General features: G+C 41.8%; 1 protein-coding gene across 6 annotated transcripts in view; it reads left to right on the top strand.

Annotated features, from left to right (window-relative positions):
• Positions 1-302: 302 nt before the first annotated feature.
• Positions 303-21,629, top strand: part of EVI5L (ecotropic viral integration site 5 like) — a 45,136-nt gene continuing 23,809 nt past the window's right edge. For 5 of the 6 annotated variants that reach the window (XM_035104854.3, XM_035104850.3, XM_088661703.1 and 2 more), the window contains exons 1-6: positions 330-599; positions 14,847-15,072; positions 16,650-16,839; positions 17,589-17,813; positions 19,644-19,718; positions 21,382-21,507. In XM_035104854.3, the coding sequence (XP_034960745.1) occupies positions 14,891-15,072; positions 16,650-16,839; positions 17,589-17,813; positions 19,644-19,718; positions 21,382-21,507 (798 nt within the window). In that variant the 5' untranslated portion in view covers positions 330-599; positions 14,847-14,890. Of the gene's footprint in view, positions 600-14,846; positions 15,073-16,649; positions 16,840-17,588; positions 17,814-19,643; positions 19,719-21,381; positions 21,508-21,629 lie in introns of all 6 variants that reach the window. The other variant, XM_035104853.3, reaches the window with a different exon arrangement.

Below are 21,629 nucleotides of genomic sequence, written 5' to 3'. Positions count from 1 at the left end.
GTCCATATATATAGATATACAGTAGATATATAGTGCATCCAGCCTCCCCGCCCCTTCCAGGGCTTCCTTCCTCTCTCGCCGCCCGCTGCTACGGCCGCAGCCTGATCCCTGATCGCTCTATGAGCAGCAGCTGCTGAAGAGGGGCGGGCAGGCGAGCGAGAGAGCAGCGAGAGCAGGATCCGGTTCCCTGGCGAAACCCGGCTTTCCATTGGATAACGCGCCCGGGTAGGCGGGTGCCGAGCGCGGGGCGCCCAGTGCAGAATTGGCCAGCCATAGGGAAAAGGGGGTGGAGTCGCCTTGCCAGTCAGTCTGCCCGTCCGTCCATCCCTGGATCTGGGCTGCCGCGGGAGGAGGAGGAGGCGGGAGGCGGCTGTGGCGACCGCTCCGCTGGCTCCTCCCTCGCCGCCGCCGCCGCCGCCCGCAGCAGCTCCTCCATGGCCCCTGCGGCTCCCGGCGTGGTTGCCTCTACGCTGCTGCATGTCCTGCTGCTAGACGGGGAGGCGGCGGCCGTCGAGGCCGGGCCTGGAGGCTCAGGACCCCCGCCTCCCTGAGCAGGAGGAGAAGGAGCCGCAATGGCCCTGGCAATGCCGGCCCCGCAGGTAGGAGGGCCGGGGCGCTTCCCTGGCAGCAGCCCCTCGGGAGACCCCCTTCTCCTGCTAGGAGGCCTGGGCATCTTCTCGCCCAAGAGCGCAAAGCACCGTCTATGGGAGGACGGGCGGGGGCTCTGCGCCCCCCCACCTCTCCTCCTCATTCCCGCCCCCTCCCTCCGCCGCCGCTGACCCGGTAGTTTGTTTTCTGTCTCCTTCCTCCCATGTAATGCAGGCGAAGTCTCCTCCCTCCTTATTCGAGGGCTTTTCCATGCAGAGGGGTCTAAGGGGGTCTCGCTCTTCTGTTCCCCCTCCCCTCCTTGCGCCCTATAGCAGGGCCTGAGATGCCTTAGCTGTGTTGGAGCACTTGGCCTAAATGTCTCGGAACACTTGAATTTTCTCGGGTTGCAGTGACAGCCTTTTTGTCTACAGGCTCTGGGCAAGCCATGAAATGAGAAGGGTAGGTGCATACTGTCTCCTTGCCCCCTGTTGCCAAGGGGGAAGAAGAGGGTTTTCCCAGGGGCTGTGGTTGGGGAGGGAATATATTTACAGTACTTTCCAAACCCCGAAGGTGTGTCCTCCACTGTGCTTACACCCTGAAGTAGTGACTTATCCTTCTCTGTGGACTGCCAACCAAGGAGTGGTTTGCTCTTCCTTTCCCTTAGGCACAACAACAATTGCCATTTATCACCCACTTTGAATGTACAAAGTGTTGTGCAACCCTTCCTATTTCCACAATGAACTCATTGCTGCTGGCCTTTTTAGACAGGTACTGAGGCTGAACTTGCTAAGTAAGGTACCTAGTATGTTTGCAGCTGATCAGTGGCTTGAACCAAGGTCTGTGGACAAGATAGATCTCCTTTGCTTTCTTAATTGTTTTCTGGCCCAACCAGGTCTTGTCACCTCCCAAGAGAAATGAAACGGCTCAGGGACATGGATGCTCTGTGTGCAGCCCCCATTGCTTGCTTCCTTTTCTGCCAACCTTTGTGGTCAGTGAAGAGAGACAGTACCTTCCCTGCCCAAGAACTAGAGCTGCTTCCATCTTCTGTCCTACAAAGTTCTTAGTGATAAAAATGCTGATTGGCAGGCTTCCTTAAGGGAGGGTGTATCTTTTTAGAAACTGCAAGGTTAAAGAAAACCGCAATCTAGTCTGGCAACCCCAGTGACTCTTTTTCTCTGCTGGATAAGGACTTTGTGTTGCCCGTTTTAGAATGGCATTAGCTGCTTACGATTCCCAGTAATGTGCCACCTTTACTCTTTCCGCCATTTCCATCAAATTCTATCTCTGTATGAATGATGATTTGTAGGTTGGTTTCTGGGGACTTTGACATTTTCAAGGTCTTAATTAAATTTACCCAGGATGTGGGCTGTCATTGCCCAGTTGTTAACAGTGGGCAGCTTTTATAGGATAGAAAACAACCAATGGCACTTTGTCCATCTTGATACAGTTTTTCTATGATTTACTGCCAACTGCTTTTTGTTGGAAGATTACCACATATGTTTGGCTTTGGTATTAATGCCTGTTATTTATTTAATAGTGTAATTTATTTGACCAAAATGGCGAGCATTGTGAATATAAGCTTTTGTTTTTGCTCTTTGCTGTAGCTGTATTGTTTTGAGTTTGGGAAAGCAAATAACCAAGCTGAACATCAGGGTTGTAGATATTTGAAATTGTACTTTTGGTATCCAGGGCCTCGCTGTCTTTGCATTAATCGGATCCTAAAGAAAGTACTGCTGTTCTACTTGCCTGCATACCATCAAGTACCAGTGGGAAGCTTTCTTAATAGTATTAGGCATTTGTTTTTAGCTGTAGTTGGAAGTCCAGTGTTACAGCTTAAACAATGGGGGAACTGTTTCCAAACAGTGTCTCTCAAATGAAGCAAGAATGAATGTATGCATGGGTGCAAACTGCTGCTGCGGCTTGCCTTGGGAGGGTGTGTGTGTGTGTGTGTGTCTCTGTACTGAGAGGAAGAGGTCCAAATTGCCAATCATTAAGTACCTGTTGGCTATATCTCTTCAGAAGCTCTATCAGTGAGACCCTCTTGGATACTAATGTGGTGTTTAAAAAGTTGTTTTCCTTGCTGATACTGGCTCATGAATTGCTTCTTTGGTATAGAATGTCTTAGCCAAGGAAAATAGAAATGATAAGAATGTCTTGTCTGAGTTAGTTTTAACATGTGGTGGTAAGTAGATGTTGCTTGCTAAGCTTAAGAGTGAATGGATGTTTGGAATTTAAGCCCTCGGGTGCCCTTAAGATTTAATATTTAACCTCTTCAGTCTTGATGTCAGCAATTTGGTGTTGTCACAGCTGAAACAGAAAAGAGTGGTTTCTCTCTAAAATACAATGTACTTGGGATCCAAGAGCCTTTTAGAAACTAAGAGCTGGTTCAAATATAATTTTGACATTCACAGGGTATTTGGTTCTAGAAAGAAAGTGGGTTGCTAACCTTCCCACCTTATCGTTGGTTACAATGATTATCAGTCTACTTATTCAAAGCATATTTGTCCTGTTTGTTAGCACTTACAGGTATATTGAATTGGCATGGGGAAGAAGTAACAGAGTTCCAGAAAGTTGGGGTAGGTGGCAGTTCACTATTAACACTAAGCCAAACCGTGGTTGTGCTCACAGCTGTACTGCACTAGCAGAACTACAGGATGAGCAAAGTGATCGCAATTCTTCTTGAGAATCCACAGATTTGCTCATTCACACGAGGCCATGGTTTTAGTGTAGTTTTATATGCACATGAGGTCACTGGGTTGGGACCAGACTTGGTCATCACTTAAGTCCCATAAATATCAGTGGATCTACTTGAACCCAATGATTGTCTGGATCCAGCCCATTGTCCCTCAGCGAGGAAATCTATTGCTTTGTTGATATAGTTCATTTTTCTTTCTGTTTGGGCAACAATACTTTATTTTTCTTGCCCATATGCTATGCCTTGTGTTTTGTACTTTGCATCACAACTGTTTGAAGTCTGAATGGTCTAAAAACGTCTACTGGTGAAGAAATCGCTTCCATCTTGGGTTATAACCTATTGCCATCCAAAAAGCAGCTTGAAATGAAAAAGTAATGTACTTGAAACTCTTACAAATGATCAAGAGGGTAAGAATTGATTTTTCATTAACTTTATTTGTTTAGGAGGATATCGTGTATGATAGGGAAACATTGTCAAAAACATTTTTGACTCTGTACAACTAAAGACACAACCTGGTGTCGCAGTTTATATTAAAAGATTATGTGCCACAGAATAAATAATAATAAACTACTGTTTAATGTTCAAAGTGGGTCATTGTCCAGATAGGCGTTTTAAAGCTCCCATACCTGTACTCTGTTTTCAAGTGGAGAGCTAGCATTATTACATGGGCACGTCCTTGTAGGCTTCTGCCGCTGTATGATATAGTGAGCCATGTACAATATGTTTCACTGCTACCTATCATCTGAAGACTTGGCTGTAAGAGGCGACTGCATGCAGATGAAAAGCATGCCTTTGTTTCAGTCCTAGCAGCTTTATCCCTTCTTTTCTCTTGCTTGCACGACATGTGCACGAGCATTAAACTTAAAAAATAATAAAAAATAAATAATGGTGTTCCTGTGATATTAGAAACTTATGCCTTGTTCTGACTCAGACCATTGGTCCATGTAGTTCAGTATTGTTAACACTGACTGGCAGCGACTCTCAAGAATTACTGGCAGTGAACTTACCCAGTCCATGCTGGGGAATGAACTTGGGACCTTCTGCAGGCAAAGCATGTGCTTTGCCCCTGAGCCACAGTGTTTCTTCTTGGTACATGACATCAGATCAGCCTACCATTTTTTACAATGTGGAGAATCCCCACCTACTTGGCCTCTTTCTGGTTACAGTGACTGGACCTTAAGACTAATGAGTAATTTGTATTGAGCATAGCTCACCACCGCATGGTTGACTTTCAAAATGTGGCTTGTGTTATGAGTTTGTGAGCTGCAGTCTCACTGTATATTGGAGAACTCAGAGTGGTTACCATGGCAAATAAGGCAGCTTAGGATGACTTTTACCCTTAGATCAGAAAAGGGTTGATGTTATAATCCATTTCTCTCTTTTCTTCCTTTTCCCTCAGGGCAGTTCACAGCATAAAAATACACAAAATACATAATATATACAAGAACAAAAAAACACAAATAAACACCTAACCTCCCCTCCCACAAACCCATTTAAAAGGACATAGAATGTTAATCAGCCCAAGGCATGGTTGAAGAGGAACCTTTCTGCCTGGCACCTATAGAGGCACCAGGTGAGCCTCCCTGGGGAGAGCTTTCCATACACGGGGGGCCACTACAGAAAAGGCCCCTACATAAAAGGGTGTAGCCACCCTCCAGTCCAGACCTCTCTTGGAGAAGGCACACGAAGAAGGGCCTCAGATGATGAACGCAGAGTCTGGGTTGGTTTATAAGGGGAGAAGCAGCCCTTGAAGAATTGCGGTCCTGAGCCATTTAAGGCTTAATAGTTCAAAACCAGCACTTTGAATTGCACCCAGAAACTCATTGGCAGCCAGTGCAGTCAGGCCAGGATTAGTGTAATATGCTCAAACCCTCTTTCCCCAGTGTGCAACCTAGTTGCTGAATTCTGCATCAGCTGAAGTTTCCAAAGCATCTTCAGAGGAAGCCCCATGTATAACCATTGTAGTAAACATAAACAAATAAAAGCAATATTTCTTAATCAAACAATAAAAGTACAAAAAAGAATCAAAACTATATAAAATACCAAAACCACACCATGCAATTCCGTCACATTAGATATATGTTTGGAATGTCCATCAACCTGGTGGCAAGAAACAGAAAACACATTGATCAAGTATTGGTGGCAATACTTGCCTTGCATCCCCTATTTGTTCTTTCGATGAAATCTGTTCGTACTTTACTGTAGCATTGATAAAAGTCTGCCGGATTTAACAGGCTCACTACCCACACATACCTTTCCATTTTTGCCAAGAAAGACAAAAGTCAAGAGCCCCACTTGTGTAAATCTTCCCTGCATGGTTGACTGCAGGCTGCTGCTGATTATTCGCCTCAGGAAGCTAGAGTTGTGTCTAGCCATAAACCTGTTACAGTGTGAAGCAATGTCACGGAGGTGTATAAGGAGTATTTGGTCCACTGGCAAAATCTGTATCCAAAGGCTTTGGGGAGAAGATCTAGAGGGATAGTCATGATAGTTTGTGCAATAGCAGGTCACCTTAAAGTTTTTGTTGGCCAGAGCCCACATACCGGGGGGGGGGGAGTCATACAATGGGTGATGTTGAAACTATGGATTGGGTGCTCTGTGCAATGGGTTTCTTGCATAGTGGAGGGAACTAAGAACCCTTAATATATTTCTAGTGCAAGGGTGTGAAACCTGTGGCCTTGCAGATCTGTGTGGATTCCCTTCAGCTTTAGACAGCATGACTAATAGTAGTTGGAGATGATCGGAGTTGTAGTCCAGCAATATCTGCAGGGCCTCAGGTTTTTTTAAGCACATCTGTAGAGACAGATCAATATAAGTTTGTTCCAAGTTTTTAAGGTAATTATGTCAAATGGATTTTCATTTGCCCACATTCAACTTGCCTTTGAGGCTAATTTTGGACTAAAAGTTCAATTCTTGTGGCCCCTTCAATTAGTATATTTTGAAGCTTTCAGAAAGCAATTTGAGCAATTCATTGGCTGTTGCATTTATTTATTTATTTATTTATGCATGCCTCGCCCATCCGGCTGGGTTTCCCCAGCCACTCTGGGTGGTTCCCAATCAAATATTAAAAATACAATACAGCATTAAACATGAAAAACTTCCCTAAACAGGGCTGCTGTTTAAATAAGATTACAAAAGCGAATAACTCACAGGTATGCAAATCTCTGTGTTAGGTCATGGTCCTAGGCTGAACCTGTCTTAACTTTGTCCTTCGTATAGCACCTAGCTTGAAATACCGGTAGATGCTTGACTACTGCTGCTGTTCTAGTAAACGCTTCCTTTTCCTGGTTGCTTGGAGGCACTTCTTACACTTGGGTAACCAGGCAAGTAGCTATTTACAAGCCTGCTGTAAGAATAGCTTCAGTTATTTTGTGATGCATCCTTTTATGATGCATCTTTCACATTGTAGCCACTACTGCATTTTGAAACCATAAACAATAGCAAAAATAACCTGGACTTCGTTGCGTTCCATATTTTATAAATGAGGTATCATTTAATTTCAAGTTAAAGCTTTGGGAAATATTACCACTGAAGCTTTTAATTTCAGGCCTAACAGGAAACAACTTTGCAAATATTGCTTTGTGGGGGCGTGGGGGGGAGTTTCATAGTTATCTTTATACTCTGAAGTCTGTGGATTTTGGTATGTGTAGCCCTCTCTGTCATACATAGCAAGTGCACTGCAAACCATCTATTCCTGGCATCACAATCGCAGTGCCTAGTCCTTTGTGCACTAACAAGGATCCAGAGACACTTATTCCCAGCTAAATTAACTGGCGCTTAGCCTTGAAGTAGCACTTTACTATAAAGCTACCACTTTCAACATGTTGCATAAATGGAAGCGAGAAAACACATACTAAAGATGCTGCCTTATGTCTAATACATAAATATGCATTGAGTATTTTTATCTGGAGGCTAGCTGAAGCATCTAAGCCACAAAGGGTGATGTGATGAATGACAGCTGCTGCCTTTTCACAGCCTTCTCACAAAACAATTTTCCCTTGCCAGGCTCAGTGTTTACGTATGGCCACAACCCAACCCCTGATGCCTTATCTCCCCAGAGGGTGCTTCCATGTACAGCCATCCGTTTGGAAATGTAGGAATGTCATGCAGTTTCTTGTGAATAGTATAGCCTGCAGTGTTGGTGGCAACATCTGTGTGGACCTCATCTTTCATGTACAAATGGCTGGTTTGTAGTCTCAGATTGGAGGGAATGTATCTTAACTAGATACTGTTATTAGGAAAAAGTTGAAGTGGCCAATAACTTAATTCAGGATCAATAGCTGGTACTTTTGCCTAGAGTTACTTTCCCCACCCCCCAGATGAAAAGGTATTTGTAAACAGTATCTACCATAATCGATCTTGACTGAGGGTTCAGTGATGGGGATTTTGGTTCACACCCTCAGATGTTAGCATTTGATATGTAGCTCAAGATGCGGTAGCTTCTTTGGTCTCAAAGGTTGACAAAAAAGCAAAAATGCCTTAATTTGTGGGTGAAGTTGAAAGCTTCTAATGGGGACTCTGTACATGCCCTGAATTCCCTTCTTCTCACGGCTAAGAGCTTATTTAAATCAACTGAACCATTAGAAGGTTTGGAAAGTATTACTACGGAAGCTTTCGATTTCAGGCCTAACTTGAAGCAACTTTGCATTGATTACTTAGAGCACTTGCAGGGAGGCCCGGGATATTGTTAAGATATTTGCTGCTTTTTGCTTCATGATCTTCTGACCTGATCGGTGGGGAATTCTTAATTGAATGCTGCTGTTTAATTTTTATATATTATTCGATTCCCCCCCACACACCATCAGGATTTGTGTGGAGGAGGTTGTAAACAGCCTTTGCTGGTTTAGAAAACGTAATACTGAATGCTGGAATTAACTCTTCTGCAATCGTACAAGCAGGATATGAAAGGAACCTAAATTAGAGGATGAAAGTGTCAGTGATGGGAAGCCATTAGGGCTGCAGTTTCTCTCTAGGCAATAGCTTGAACACAAAAGGGTTAAAACTGTGTAGGAGGAGTGGAGTTCACTCAAGCTGTGCCCCAGGGTCCGTTCAGGGGTGGTTCTCAGACCTTTTCATGTGGAGTGCAAAGGTCTAAAGGGGGTTTCTATATTCTTTGGGCTTGGAAGCCTCTGTGTACAGTTGAAAACCGTGCCTTATTATCAGGGCTCTAATTGCACAGAGGTTTCTTACTGCAATCAACAGAACACACTTGGCCACTTTCAGATCTTTGCGCTAAATATGTGAAGGTCTGAAAGGAATTGACCCATGGGAGTGGAAGGAGATAGTGACCAAGCAGGATTTAATTCCTCATGCATTAGAATTCAATCCTGCTTTCTGCAAGGATCAGCTGTGGCTTTCCAGGCAGATCTCCACCTGCCCCACACCTGATGTCATATAGGTGTTCGATGAGGGGCAGAGGTTTGTATTTTGGTCACAGGCTAAATGGGGAGGCTAGGCAGTGCCAAATCTGTGCCATGGGCTGGATGTGTCCCCAACCCTGCTTTAAATCAAAACTTGAAATTGGAAATGAGAAATTAAATAGAGAAAGGAAGAAATAAAATAAGAAAACACACACTATTAAGAAGGGTAAGAATACATATGCAGCGTATCTTAAAACCCAATAAGCGTGGTATGTTACGCCGGAAAAAATAGCTAAAATCTATAAGGTAGGGGATGGTAAATGCTGAAAATGTGAAAAGAAAATTGGGAACTTTTATCATTGCTGGTGGACATGCCCTGAGGTAGCCAACTATTGGAACAAAATTTATGAAAAGATGAAAAAATTGTTGAGATGTACGTTCGAAAAAAGCCCCGAGATATTTTTGTTAAGTCTTATCCCTTCTAATATACCAAAAGATAGAGTGAAGATTATGTTATATGCTTGTGCTGCAGCTAGGATCTTATTGGCAATGAGATGGAAAGGAGACGCAATACCCACAATTCAGGATTGGCAGGGAAAATTAATTGAATACTTGAAGATGGCGAAATTGACAGCTATAATTAGAGATGTACCCAGGCAGAGAATCATGCAAAAATGGAGATATGTACAGGATTATTTGGAGAAAGAGAATCTAGAATGCAATTTAGTGATGTGCTTAGAATAACTAAATAAATTTCAAGAGGAGAATTCGATATAAAGTTTTGTTTGAATTGTTAAAATTTGCTAGAATTTGTATGGAAGTAAGTGATACAGCAACGGAATAATTAATGTTTTTAGGGACGCGTTTCGCAAATAATAGGAAGAGTATTTTTTTAAATAAACCTTTTTACTTTTTTTTTCTTTCTCTTTTCTTCCTTTTCCTTCTTTTTTCCTCTCCCCTTATAATTATTAAAGTGAACACATAAGCTCTTATCGAGCTTATGTAGCAAAGAGTTGATTCATGATTTAATATGTAATTCTTTTGTGTTAACTGATTCTTATTTTTTCGAATTTTTAATGTTTTTTCTCTTATTGTGTATTTGATTTTGTATTTCTTTTTGAATTACTTGAATAAAGATCTATTTTAAAAATTTTTTAAAAAAGCTTGCCACTTGTTAAATGAAAAAATGGTTTAAAAAATCTGATGAAGATGTCAAAGGGAGTTCATAGCTCATCTGAAAGTCCCAAATGTCTTCTGCTGATTTTGAATGTCTGCATTGCTGAATGTTTTTTCTTGTACTTTTACATAATATTTACTGTATTGTCTAAAGTTACAGGAACTACCGTAACTCAGTAAAACAGTATGTGTGTTGGCAAGCATGGGCTATGAAAATTTACAAATACCATTCTTGTACATGTCAAAGCAACTCTAGGGTAGGCAAGTACTCTAGGGTAGGCAAGTACTACATACTTTTAATTCAAACTTTGCCAGCTTAGGGGTCTCCAAATGTTTTGGACGGCAACTTCCATTAACTCTTGCCATAACTGCTGAGCTAGCTGGGGTTAATGGGAATTGTAGTCCAACGCATCTGGAGGACACCAGGTTGGTGAAGGCCGTGTTAACTGACAGAGTAAACCCACACCAAATTAGCAACTGCCCACTGTAAAAAAGGAAAAAAGTTTGGGGTTTATTCTAATTTCTTCCCGCCCCATCATAGAAGGAAGTAGCACACCATTCACTCTCATTTCATAAGCAAAAGAAAGTGTTAAAGGAAAGAAGAAGTGGGGAAATAAAATGAATTAAGATAGATACTGGAATGAGAAATAATAAAGAAGAAAAGAAAGAAAGATATGGGAAGGTTAGGAAAACGAGAGAGAGAGATGGAAAAAGATACAGGCTGAGCAAGAAAAAAAGGAGATGCATTAAAAATGGGGAGGTGTGGGGATGCTTCCCCACTCTTTTTATTTGGGATTGAGATAATCTTCCTTTCCTAACCTATAACTGAGTAATGAGACTTTCTTCCCCTCAGGAAGCGTAACAGTGGCTGAGTCCCGTACCCCCCCCCCCGGTTATAATTATTTAAACCTCCTATTTATATTTACGGTACTGTTAATGGTATATTAGAGATCAACCAAGGCTCTTCACAAAATGGCTGCTCAAAAACTGCACAGTTGTTCATTATAATAAGAGGTTCATTTATTAATGTACAAAATCAGGTTTTGAGGACATAGGTAATAATATACCCAACTGTGTATATTGGTCTGGAGGCCTTGAGCCTCTTGGCCTAACCATTTCAGCCTGTAAACCCTTGACTGAGGCCTTGTCTTAGGCTGGGAGTGTCTCTGAATTGGTTGAGAGATCTGACAGAACAGAACTTTCAGGGGATATATATATATATTTTGGGGGGGACCAAGTTGTCTTAGAATTAATGGACTCTGCAGTTCCCTGAATTCCCCTCTTCTAATGGCTCAGTTGATTAATTGTGCATTTATTGCAGATGTTTGAAAAATTATTGTCCATTTTCTGTGGCTATACTTTTAAAATGGAGAGAAATGAGTAGGATGAAAAAGAGGTGCAGAACTTTTGGCATGTATGGTGAATGAACCTGTGACCTTTAGTGTTATTAGCGCCACAGTCTAGCCCAGGCATGGAGAACCTGTGGCATTCCAGATAATAAATAAATAAATAAATAAATAAATTATAGTAATTTATTATCTATACCCCGCCCATCTGGCTGGGTTTCCCCAGCCACTCTGGGCGGCTTCCCACAGAAAAATAAAATAAAACATTAAACATTAAAAGCATCCCTAAACAGGGCTGCCTTCAGATGTCTTCTAAAAATCTGGTAGCTGTTTTTCTCTTTGACATCTGTTGCATAGCTGCCAAGTTATCCCTTTTTTTAAGGGATTTTCCCTTATGCTGAATAGGCTTCCTCGCGAGAAAAGGGAAAACTTGGCAGCTATGCTGTTGGGAGGGCGTTCCACAGGGCTGGCGCCACTACCAAGAAGGCCCTCTGCCTGGTTCCCTGCAACTTGGCTTCTCGCAACGAGGGAACCGCCAGAAGGCCCTCGGCGCTGGACCTCAGTGTCTGGGCAGAACGATGGGGGTGGAGACGCTCCTTCAGGTATACTGGACCGAGGCCATTTAGGGCGTTAAATGTAGCTGGACTGCAACTTCCACCATCCCTCACTGTTGGGCATGTTGGCTGGGACTGCTGGGAGTCAGAGTCTGGAGGGCCACAGTGTCTCAGAGTCCTCATCCCTGTTCTAACCAGGCCTGTCTTCCCCCCACCCTCCTCCCAGAGACCCTTCCAGCTTCTGTTGCTGGAACTGTTGACAGGTATCACAGGTTTCGACTGAACAGTTGCCATGATATACCTTGGCACCACTCACAGGTTAAAATAAGCAGCAAAACTGATTAAACCTAAAACTCTAGATGTATGGTGCACTACTGCTAGGGCACAGTAGATAATATACTTGTCCCTTGACTTAATAATAGTAATAATAAAAGATTTCCCAAAAGATGCAGTACAAATGGAGAAATCAAGTCCAACAACAGCAAACCCTAGGAGGGGAAGAACTGGCAATACCTACTTAAATTACTTGTCAACCTTGAGACTCCTACAAATTGGTATGGACCATCCTCAAATCTACCTTTCCTGCGCTGCTAAGTTTCTTGTATAACTATCAATTAAGCTATTCTCTAAGCAGCAGCACCTACTCCCCCATCCCTGGATATCAGGTTATAATGGAGAAATGCTGTACATGTGTCTTACCCTTAACATAGGGCTGCAACTATGGCCCTATTCAAGCCTCAATCACATCCTCTTTAGCTGTGCCCCATCCTACTCCTTTCTTGCAAATTTCCGAGTTCTCTGACCATTTTAGGTGCCCTTTTCTCTTCATTTTCTAGCTCTGCAATATCTTTCTTGACATGGAATCGCTAGAACTGTCCCTTGCATTCCAAACAAGGCTGCTCCATAGATTGTATAAAGGCATTAGAGTACCGAGAGGAGTATTTTCAATCTCTTTCCTTAATAATCTCCCTAGCATGGATTTTTCGCATAGGATGCTATATTGATTTCATTATGTTGTGCACCATGATCCCAATAGTGAGTTGCACAATATATCCTAGCTGTTGCTCTGCTTCAGTACAACTACCTCTTCAATGTATGTGAGAGGTTGGAGCTTATTTTGTACCACTTTATATCTGTATCGCTCACGCTTAACTTACACTGAATCTCATTTCATTTGTGATTTTTGCTGCCTGCCCACGCAGTTTAGAGAGCAGCTAAACAGAACACATCTAGAAATCTATGTACAGTGGTACCTCTGTTTTCGAACACCTCTGTAGTCAAACCCAGAAGTGCTTGCCTCGGTTTTCGAACGCGCCTTGGAAATTGAACAGGAAATGCAGCTTCCGTTCTGAGTTTTCCGTATTGAGGCTTGCGTTTTGAGGCTTCTGTTTTTGAATGTTTCAGAACTCAAACGGACTTCCTGAATGGATTATGTTCAAAAACCGAGGTACCACTGTAGGTGCAAAAGAAATTACAGGGACACCTGGCAAATTTACAATAAGAGATCACATGTTTTTGATAGTACTTGGTCCCCTGCAGCCTTGCAAACCCATTCTCCTTCACATTCATTGGGCTTTGGGGCATGAGATCTAAATAGAAAGTGAGTAGCTGACATGGTAGGGAAATAAATTATGTGACAAAGCCTGGAAACAGGATTATTTTTATTTCTCTGGTAGATCAGACATTGGTCTGATAAAGACCCAGGCGGAATAATCACAAACTGCAATTACGCTTGGGCCACAGATAATGTTGCCACAATGTCAGGCGAGCATTTGCTCTGTCCAATACTTGCTCAGCCCAGGATTGGTGGTGGGGGAGAGCCAGGAGAACAGGACGAAGAGGCATCTAAAAACACTGCAAAAAAAGGGCAGCTCCATTATCCTTGGCAACACAGCAGCTGCCTACAAATCTTGGGATAGGATTGAGTCAACACCACATCACTGCCCAGAAGTGGAGTGAGCCAGAATACATTGCAACACAAACAGCTGTGGCATAGCAGCCCATCATTCATTTGATCCCCAGTGGCACAAGTGGCAAGACATGGCTCCTTAAGAGAGATACCTGGCTGCCCTGCAGGAAAGCGTCTGAGACACCAAACACCATAATCATTCCACCTTCAGGACCCAGTTGGCTTCCTCATGGCACCCCGCCTGGTGGTGTGGTGGGATTTTATGGTATTATCTGGCATTCTATGAGGGCAGGAGGACTTCTGCCAAATTCCGAGGCCCCTCAGGTGGCCTAACTCCACTTTAGGATTGCACCATTAATGCAGCCTGTTGAAAAAAGCAGTGTCTTTGGCTGCAGTCCTCACCTCATTTACCTGAGAATTACTTGAAATCAGTAGGACTTACTTCAAGTAGACATGGTTAGTCATGAGACTTGGTAATATTATGGGGGAACATAGTGAGTTGACTTCTGAGTCCTTCTGATGTCAGTGTTGCACTTCTTCGTGACATGATTAGAAATATTTAAAAAATGCCAGCCAGGATTTTCAAGCAGATTAGTAAGAATACAAAGAGTTGAATGAGTAAATTTATTTTGGAATTACCTTTAAAGAATTTTAAATTCAGCAGAAAAAGCAATTTAATGAAGGCCTGTAAGCTCTGAACCACAGCACAGTTAACTAAAGGAAGGTAGTGTGGCCTTTTTTCATTTCAAAAAATATTTGGAAGCTTTTTCTCAGCAGAGACTTAACCTTACAGCTGAATTATTTGTGAGCTTAGAAGTAAAGTGTTGCCTACTATTGACAGAGACGTCTGTTGTGTTTTAGCAGCCTAAAAGAGATAAGAGAATACAAAATGGCCAAATCGATAAAACATTAACCTAGTTCACAGATAACAGTTCTCCTACATCTTTGAAAAGTTCATCTCTTGAACTACCACCTAAAGTTAAAAATTCAATCATCATCTCCTCGTAGAGCTGGAAATTAATAATCTCTGTACTCTTCTTGAAGTACCCAGTTTTTATTACAATGGCCTGTTATGTAGAGCTTTAACCACATCCAACCAAATGCCTCTGAACAGTGTAAAACTAGACCTATAAAAGTCGTTCTTCATATTGACATCAGTCTATATAAGCAAAAAGGGACTGTTGCTCTGAAAAATGTGGTTTCCCCCCTTCCTTTCAGGTGATACTTTGACCTTCCTGAAACTGTTTCTGAATACTTTTTGAATGGACATCCCCGCTACTCTCAAACTGCCTGAGATGGCAAGTCCGGCGATCAGCCCAGACTCTTCTTCCCATGAAGGACTCTCCTCCGTCAACTCCATGCCTGCATGCTCCCCCACGTCTGATTCCGAGAATCTGAGCCCAGATGAGTTGGAGCTATTGGCAAAGCTTGAAGAACAAAACAGGTAAGCTGAGTGAAGTGGGCTGAACTTGGATATAGTATGCACACACACTGGGTTGGTTTAAAAAGTTATCAATGTGAGTATTAAAGCTGAGAAACAAATCCTGGGATGCTGTACATAAATGCATATTTTTAAATGCTTTCTTGAGTATAAAGCCCATACAGTGTATAGTGTACACAGTATAGCTTGATGCTACCAAATGGGAGATACTCTTGGACCTTGATAAATGCAGTTGTCACCTTTTTCTGTTCATTCAATCATTGCTATTACTGAATGAATAACGTGAGCCATACTATACAGGGAAGTTAATCTGTACATTCTCAAGTGTTGCATATGCCATCATTCCCTGCCATCATTCCCTTTTTCCCTTTGACAGGTTACTTTAGCCTAGGGATCAGCCTAGTTCTGGTCACATAGAACCCTCTATCAGTCCCCACCTGTCCTGTTCCTGCATACAAGTTTTTTAAAAAGAAATCTGCACAAAACTTTCTTTCTTTCTGCAACCTACATTTTTGTGGTTCTTTCTGCAACCTACATTTTAGTGGTAGCTCTATGGTAGCTTCCTTTTACTGAATGCCCTGCTTGGTTTCTAAATGGCCATGTGGTGGCATCCGAACATCAAATGATCGTGACAGCCAGAGAACCTGTAATGGAAAGTAGCAAATGTTGAATTGAACAGGCAAAGATTTCTTGGTAACTTGTGTTTGGCTGTTTCTTTGGAATACTTATCTCTTTGACCAGCTCTTTGACCAGCTCTTTTCCTAATCTAAAAGCTGTTTTGTTCACCTGACTGTTTTTTATCATGGCTGCTTCACTTGGGATTGAGAATTAGTAAAGTAGAAAACCGAGAACAACTTGTTGATGAGTAAGCATAAGTCCTTTATAGCTGCCTGAGGAATCAAATTCTGCTGAGCTGTGTATAATGAACAAGGTTTTCTTAATATTTTTAGGAATTATCTTGCCCTTCGTGTTTCTAAATCTATTTTAAAAACGGTGATGTGATTTTGGCTAAAGGCTTCAGGAGCTTACCAAGTTGATGGGTAGAATAATCTAGTAGGGGATTTCATTGAAAATGGTTTGTGAAAGTAACAGAATTCAATTTGTCTTAATTCTCTGGTCTTGCATTTGAATATAAATTATACCTTTATTTAAAATAGAAATTGGGTGAAGCCGAGATGTACCATAGACACTGAGAGGTTTTCTTATCATTCTTGACTCTTACTGCCTGAGATCTTAATCGTTAAATTGGGCTCTGTTGAGGAATGTGCTGTTGAGGAATACAGAGGTGTTACAGACTCCATCAGCAGACAAACTTTGCCGTGTTTCATGTGATATGCTTGTAGTTATTTTACCTTTGGAGATGCTTTTTATGTTGCTAGAAGGGCTGGCATGTCAAAAAGCTTGTGTGCAAAAGCATTTCAACTTAGTTCAACTGGAAGCTCTGTGCCATACCAAGTATAACTGAGGAGTCCTACTTACGTTGTAACTTAGCTAGATGTTGACGCACCTGCATAGCTCTAAAGGTCTAACCTGATTGTCGGACTGGTAGCGATGCTACTAACAGGCTGTCATCTTTCCAGGCTTCTGGAAGCAGATTCCAAATCCTTGCGCTCCATGAATGGCTCGCGAAGGAATAGTGGGTCCTCTTTGGTCTCGAGCTCTTCTGCCTCATCCAACTTGAGCCATCTTGAGGAGGATACCTGGATCTTGTGGGGGAGGATTGTAAATGAATGGGAAGAATGGCGGAAAAAGAAGGAAAAACTGCTCAAGGTGAGGGAGTCTGCTCTGGTAATGGGCAGTACCCATGACAGTGCATGAATATTCCTCCTTCTCTCACAAGAAGTACAGTATTGTAAAAACAAGAAGTGATATGTGCTTTAGCCTTTTATTGGTTGGCTTGTGACAATTGCTTTTAATGTTCATACAATGTTGTCTCATTTGTAAGTAATGCAGCTAATGAATACTTTTAATTATAATAACACAAGTGTGATTGCATGAACTCTCTAATCCTTTTCACAATTGTACACACTTACATCAGAATTGTGGGCTAATGTGTAAGTAATGATGTGCCTGTGGTTGTTTTAGGGGAGCAGAATTTATCAGAGACAAGGTATTGGAGGGAAGGAAAGTTTTATTTATACAATGCTACCGATGTACATAGAAATTTGCAAATAATGCATTAAAAATCATGGTGCAATCAGTTTATAGTTACAAACAGAGAACTAGATAGTAAACAGAAATTCTCTGTCACTTGAATTATAGTTACAGTTTTGAAAACTTAATTTTTTTTTCATGTACTCCCTTCTCTCCTACCAAGCTGACTTTTTCCAATATGCTGTGATCATGAGGTAATTGCTTTGTGTCCAGCGTCCTCCTTAGTTTATACCAAAGGTTTAAAATATGTAGCCTCCTTATGGTATATTGAGCAGAACTGTAGGCAGGATTTGGGCTTGGGAGTCCTACTTCACAAATGTCACTTGGGGTTTCACATACTTTGTTTTTCTCTCCCCCCCCCCCAGGAGCTCATAAGGAAAGGAATTCCCCACCACTTCCGAGCCATTGTTTGGCAACTTCTGTGCAGTGCCACTGACATGCCAGTGAAGAATCAGTATTCAGAGTTGTTAAAAATGTCTTCTCCTTGTGAAAAGCTGATCAGGAGGGATATTGCCCGGACATACCCAGAGCACGAGTTCTTTAAGGGACAGGACAGTCTGGGCCAAGAGGTCCTCTTCAATGTTATGAAGGCAAGTAGGAATCTCCCTAATAAAATTGCTCTAGAAATCAACAGTGCTTGATGCTCCAAAAGTCTGATCCTTTGTTATTCAGGCATTTCATGAATTGAACTTTACAAAGTGGCTTAACCTGCACATCAAAGGAAGACTTCTAGCTGCCTAGAGTTTGGGTATTAGCATTCATAATTCATGAGACAAAATGTGTGGTATCTATGCACTACTTTCATCTGCTCTGTAAAATCTTGGTACCATAATGCATGCTAATTTCACTGCCCCTTGAATTACATGGGCCTTGTCACAGCTGAGGTTCTGAATCCCTGGATACAGCTTTATATTAGGGTACTTGAATCATTCTTCTTTTTATATCTAGAAATTGTCCTGAGACAGCCTTGATAAGTATTGATGCTCCTTTAGCTCTCAGTATGATGAAATATACCAGCCATGGATAGTTTCTAAAGGAGTTGCTTGACTTCCACAGTTGGGAATGGGGTGTTTATTGCTTTGCAGACTTTTTTAATGCCATTTTTTTGTAGTAAATAATTTTATGGCTTGGGGCTAACCTCAATCTGCTGAACAGCCGTAGGTTCTGTCTAGCAGAAAACACACTGTGATATCCAATTGTTTGTGTCCAGACTTTGGGAAATTAAAACTTCAATACAATTTAAAAATTTCAACTACTGTACGGTACTTAATAAAGCCATGAATAAAAGTGTGGTGGTAAAGAGAACCAACCTCTAGCAGGATATGCATTGGGGGAAGCAGGAATTAAGAAAGCCATTTGACAAAGCACACACACACCACAGACCACCCCATCTTTAGAACCCAGGCCTTTGCAAATTACAGAAAACTTAGGAAGGGCTGTCACTGTGCCAGACATGGGAGAGAAGTCCCTTGCACTCCACTGAGTCCTCTACACATGCAGAGAACTTGAGGGTATCTGTCTTGTAGGCAGTCCCTTTTGTTCTCTTCCCAATTTTTGATGTTTGGTGTGAAGTGACTCGTGTTTCTTTTGGTACGCCGGTCACTGATGACCACACATAATTAACTGCCAGAGGCAAATTTTTGTAGACTTCTCAGGGGAATATAAGATGTAGCTAATCCTGAGATGGAGGTGCTTCTGCACGTTGCTCTTTGATGTAACTACACTATGCCATTGGGATAGCTTAGCTATGTGTTCCTCCTTCCCAGTTGGCTTTGTAGTTGACACAAGGATTGCAGCTGAACCACAGTCTGGAAAGACAAATGCTTAACTTGCTGTATAAAGAGGAAGAGTTGGACAGATGCTGAAGCTAAGCCAATTCAATAAATTCCCAACTTCCCAGGAAGAAATGCAGAGGGCACATCCTGAGTACCTTGGAAGAAGGGAAATTCCCAGCCAGGAGCTTCAGCTAATTTTTTTTTAAGTGTTCTCTGTGTTGTGGGGAACAAAGCACTGTTCTTAAGTACTTAAAGGTAGACATCTCTTCATTTAGTTCCTTTTTTTCAAAACAACAACAATTATTTGAATTTGAATTGTATTAAGGTCTTCATTTGTAGCATTCTTGCAGAAACATTTGTAGAAATATTTTCTGTCATTCTCCTGGTGTGTACTGTATTAAGCAGTGACTTGAATGACATGGTCTGGATACTTCCCAGTTCCCCTCCCTTTCCCACTGCTGATAATTGAAACTTTCCAGCATGAAGAGAATTCTGTGTGTGGTTGAACAAGTGTGTCAAAACTCTGCCTCATAGTTGTGTGTTTTAATTGTGCTTCAAATCCCTTTGGGCATTTGGTGGTTGTGTTTTGAGCTCTAGGTGTGCTAATCTGGACCAGCTATTGCTTAAAGTTTGCTTTTCTTTCAGGCTTACTCTCTAGTAGACCGTGAGGTTGGGTACTGCCAAGGCAGTGCGTTCATCGTTGGACTGCTCTTGATGCAGGTTTGTGCAACATAGGAGTAGATGTCTGGCCTAAACCCAAGTGTTCATCTTTACTTGGGATACTTGGGAACTTATGGAACAGTTCAGTACCTTGCAAAATATTAAAATAGGTTATAAATCTAGTTGCTTGCACCTTAGCGTTGGTCAATGTCAAATACAAATTCTAACTGGGTTTGACTACCTTATTAAAGTAGCTGCTTTAGTAGAAGAAAACATTCTCCTATAGGACCCTACTTTATTAAAGCTTTTGATACTGTACTTCCAAATGGTTTCAACTAGACAGCCGTTCCCAACCTTGGGTCTCCACATATTGTTGAGCTACAACTCCTATCATCCATGGCCATTGGCCATGGTGTCTGTGGATGATGGGGTTTCTAATCCAACAGCATCTGGGGAGCCAGGGTTGGAAAAGGCTGAGCTAGAAGCACGCCTAGAAAATCTTCAGGCACCTATATTAATGCTAGTACCTAGGAATTTCAAAATCCATTGTAGGGTAAGTTCTACAAACATGTTGTTGTTGTTTTTTCTGGTCCAGGCTGGAGGAATGTAATCTAGAATAAACACAATGAAGTTATTTTTCAGTTACATTCACTGTTGGGCCTGTGTTTGGACTAGGAGCTGGGCTTTCAAGGCATCTTTTTGATATGCCGCTGTCACTCCTTTGTACTAATGCCGTCAATACAAGAATGGAAGCCTATTCATCAACTTTAGTAATGAAAAATGGAATTTCAAGTGCTTCAAAACAAAACAAGTTGCCATTACTTTAAACAGTGATGGGTAGATTGTTATGCATATGTCAGTATAAAATGGGGATTTAGAATGATTTAGAAGAAGCGTCACTGAAAAATCTATTTTTGAGAACACATTTTGCTGCTGCAAATGAAAACTAATACTTGTTTAGGCACTAGAAGTATCTATTATAACAGAACAAGAACAGCAGTATCCTGCTGAGAGCCCCTAATGCAGTGTACCAAAGAAGAACAATTCTACAATGTGTTCCCCTATCAAATTAATTGAAGTTATTCATACTGAATGCACTTAAGATTTGTGTTATTTGCACAAATACTGACTCTGTGAATACAGTATGTTTTTCTTGAATACCGGTACTTTGCGGCAACGTGGTAGTTACCTGTTGAACATACAAAGTTGCACTAAACAGATAATGGATCCATCTAATGCAGTGTTGTCTACAATGATTTGCAAGAGCGTTCCAAAGGCAAGCATCTTGCCCACTTCTGCTCCCTATGACCCATTTAGTTTCTTCTCTAGAGCAATTTTGGCCTTAAATGGAAAGCCTGGACTTTGAAGTCATCTTATTTTACTTGTTATTTTGTATTATATTTACTGTTTTTAATTAGATTTTTGTAATTTTGGATTATGCGGAATGCTTTATCTGAGTGGATGTAGCAACCGAGTAATTTCGTTGTTCCCACAAGGGGACAATGACAATAAAGATATCTTATCTTATCTTAACTGGAGGTGCAAGGGATTGAAACTGACATCTTGTGCAATCAAAGTATATGTTCTGCTATTGGTATCACCTTTCCCTGTTGCATTCTTTTTTTTAAGGGGGGAATCTGTGGTGATATCAGTTGTGTGTCATAATTTCCTTTTGATACAGAATCACTTTGAAGCTTATGCAAGCATCTTCTCTCATTTCTAGATGCCTGAAGAAGAGGCATTCTGTGTGTTTGTACGTCTGATGCAAGAGTACAGATTACGGGAGCTGTTTAAACCCACTATGGCTGAGCTAGGGCTCTGCATCTACCAGTTTGAGTACATGCTGCAGGTAAAAAAAAAAGACTGCATTTGCCATGCATAAAGAAGCTTCTAAGGATACAAGTTGTTAGACTGTGAATTACTTCCCTCCTGACTCCTAAAAATCCTGTAGCAGTCTCAAGTACATCAGCT

The sequence above is a fragment of the Zootoca vivipara genome, chromosome 2 (genome assembly GCF_965207765.1).
Source record: "Zootoca vivipara chromosome 2, rZooViv2.hap1.1, whole genome shotgun sequence".
NCBI classification, from domain to species: domain Eukaryota; kingdom Metazoa; phylum Chordata; class Lepidosauria; order Squamata; family Lacertidae; genus Zootoca; species Zootoca vivipara.
Note: the sequence above shows the minus strand (reverse complement) of the source record. Positions and strands in the feature narration are given on the sequence as shown.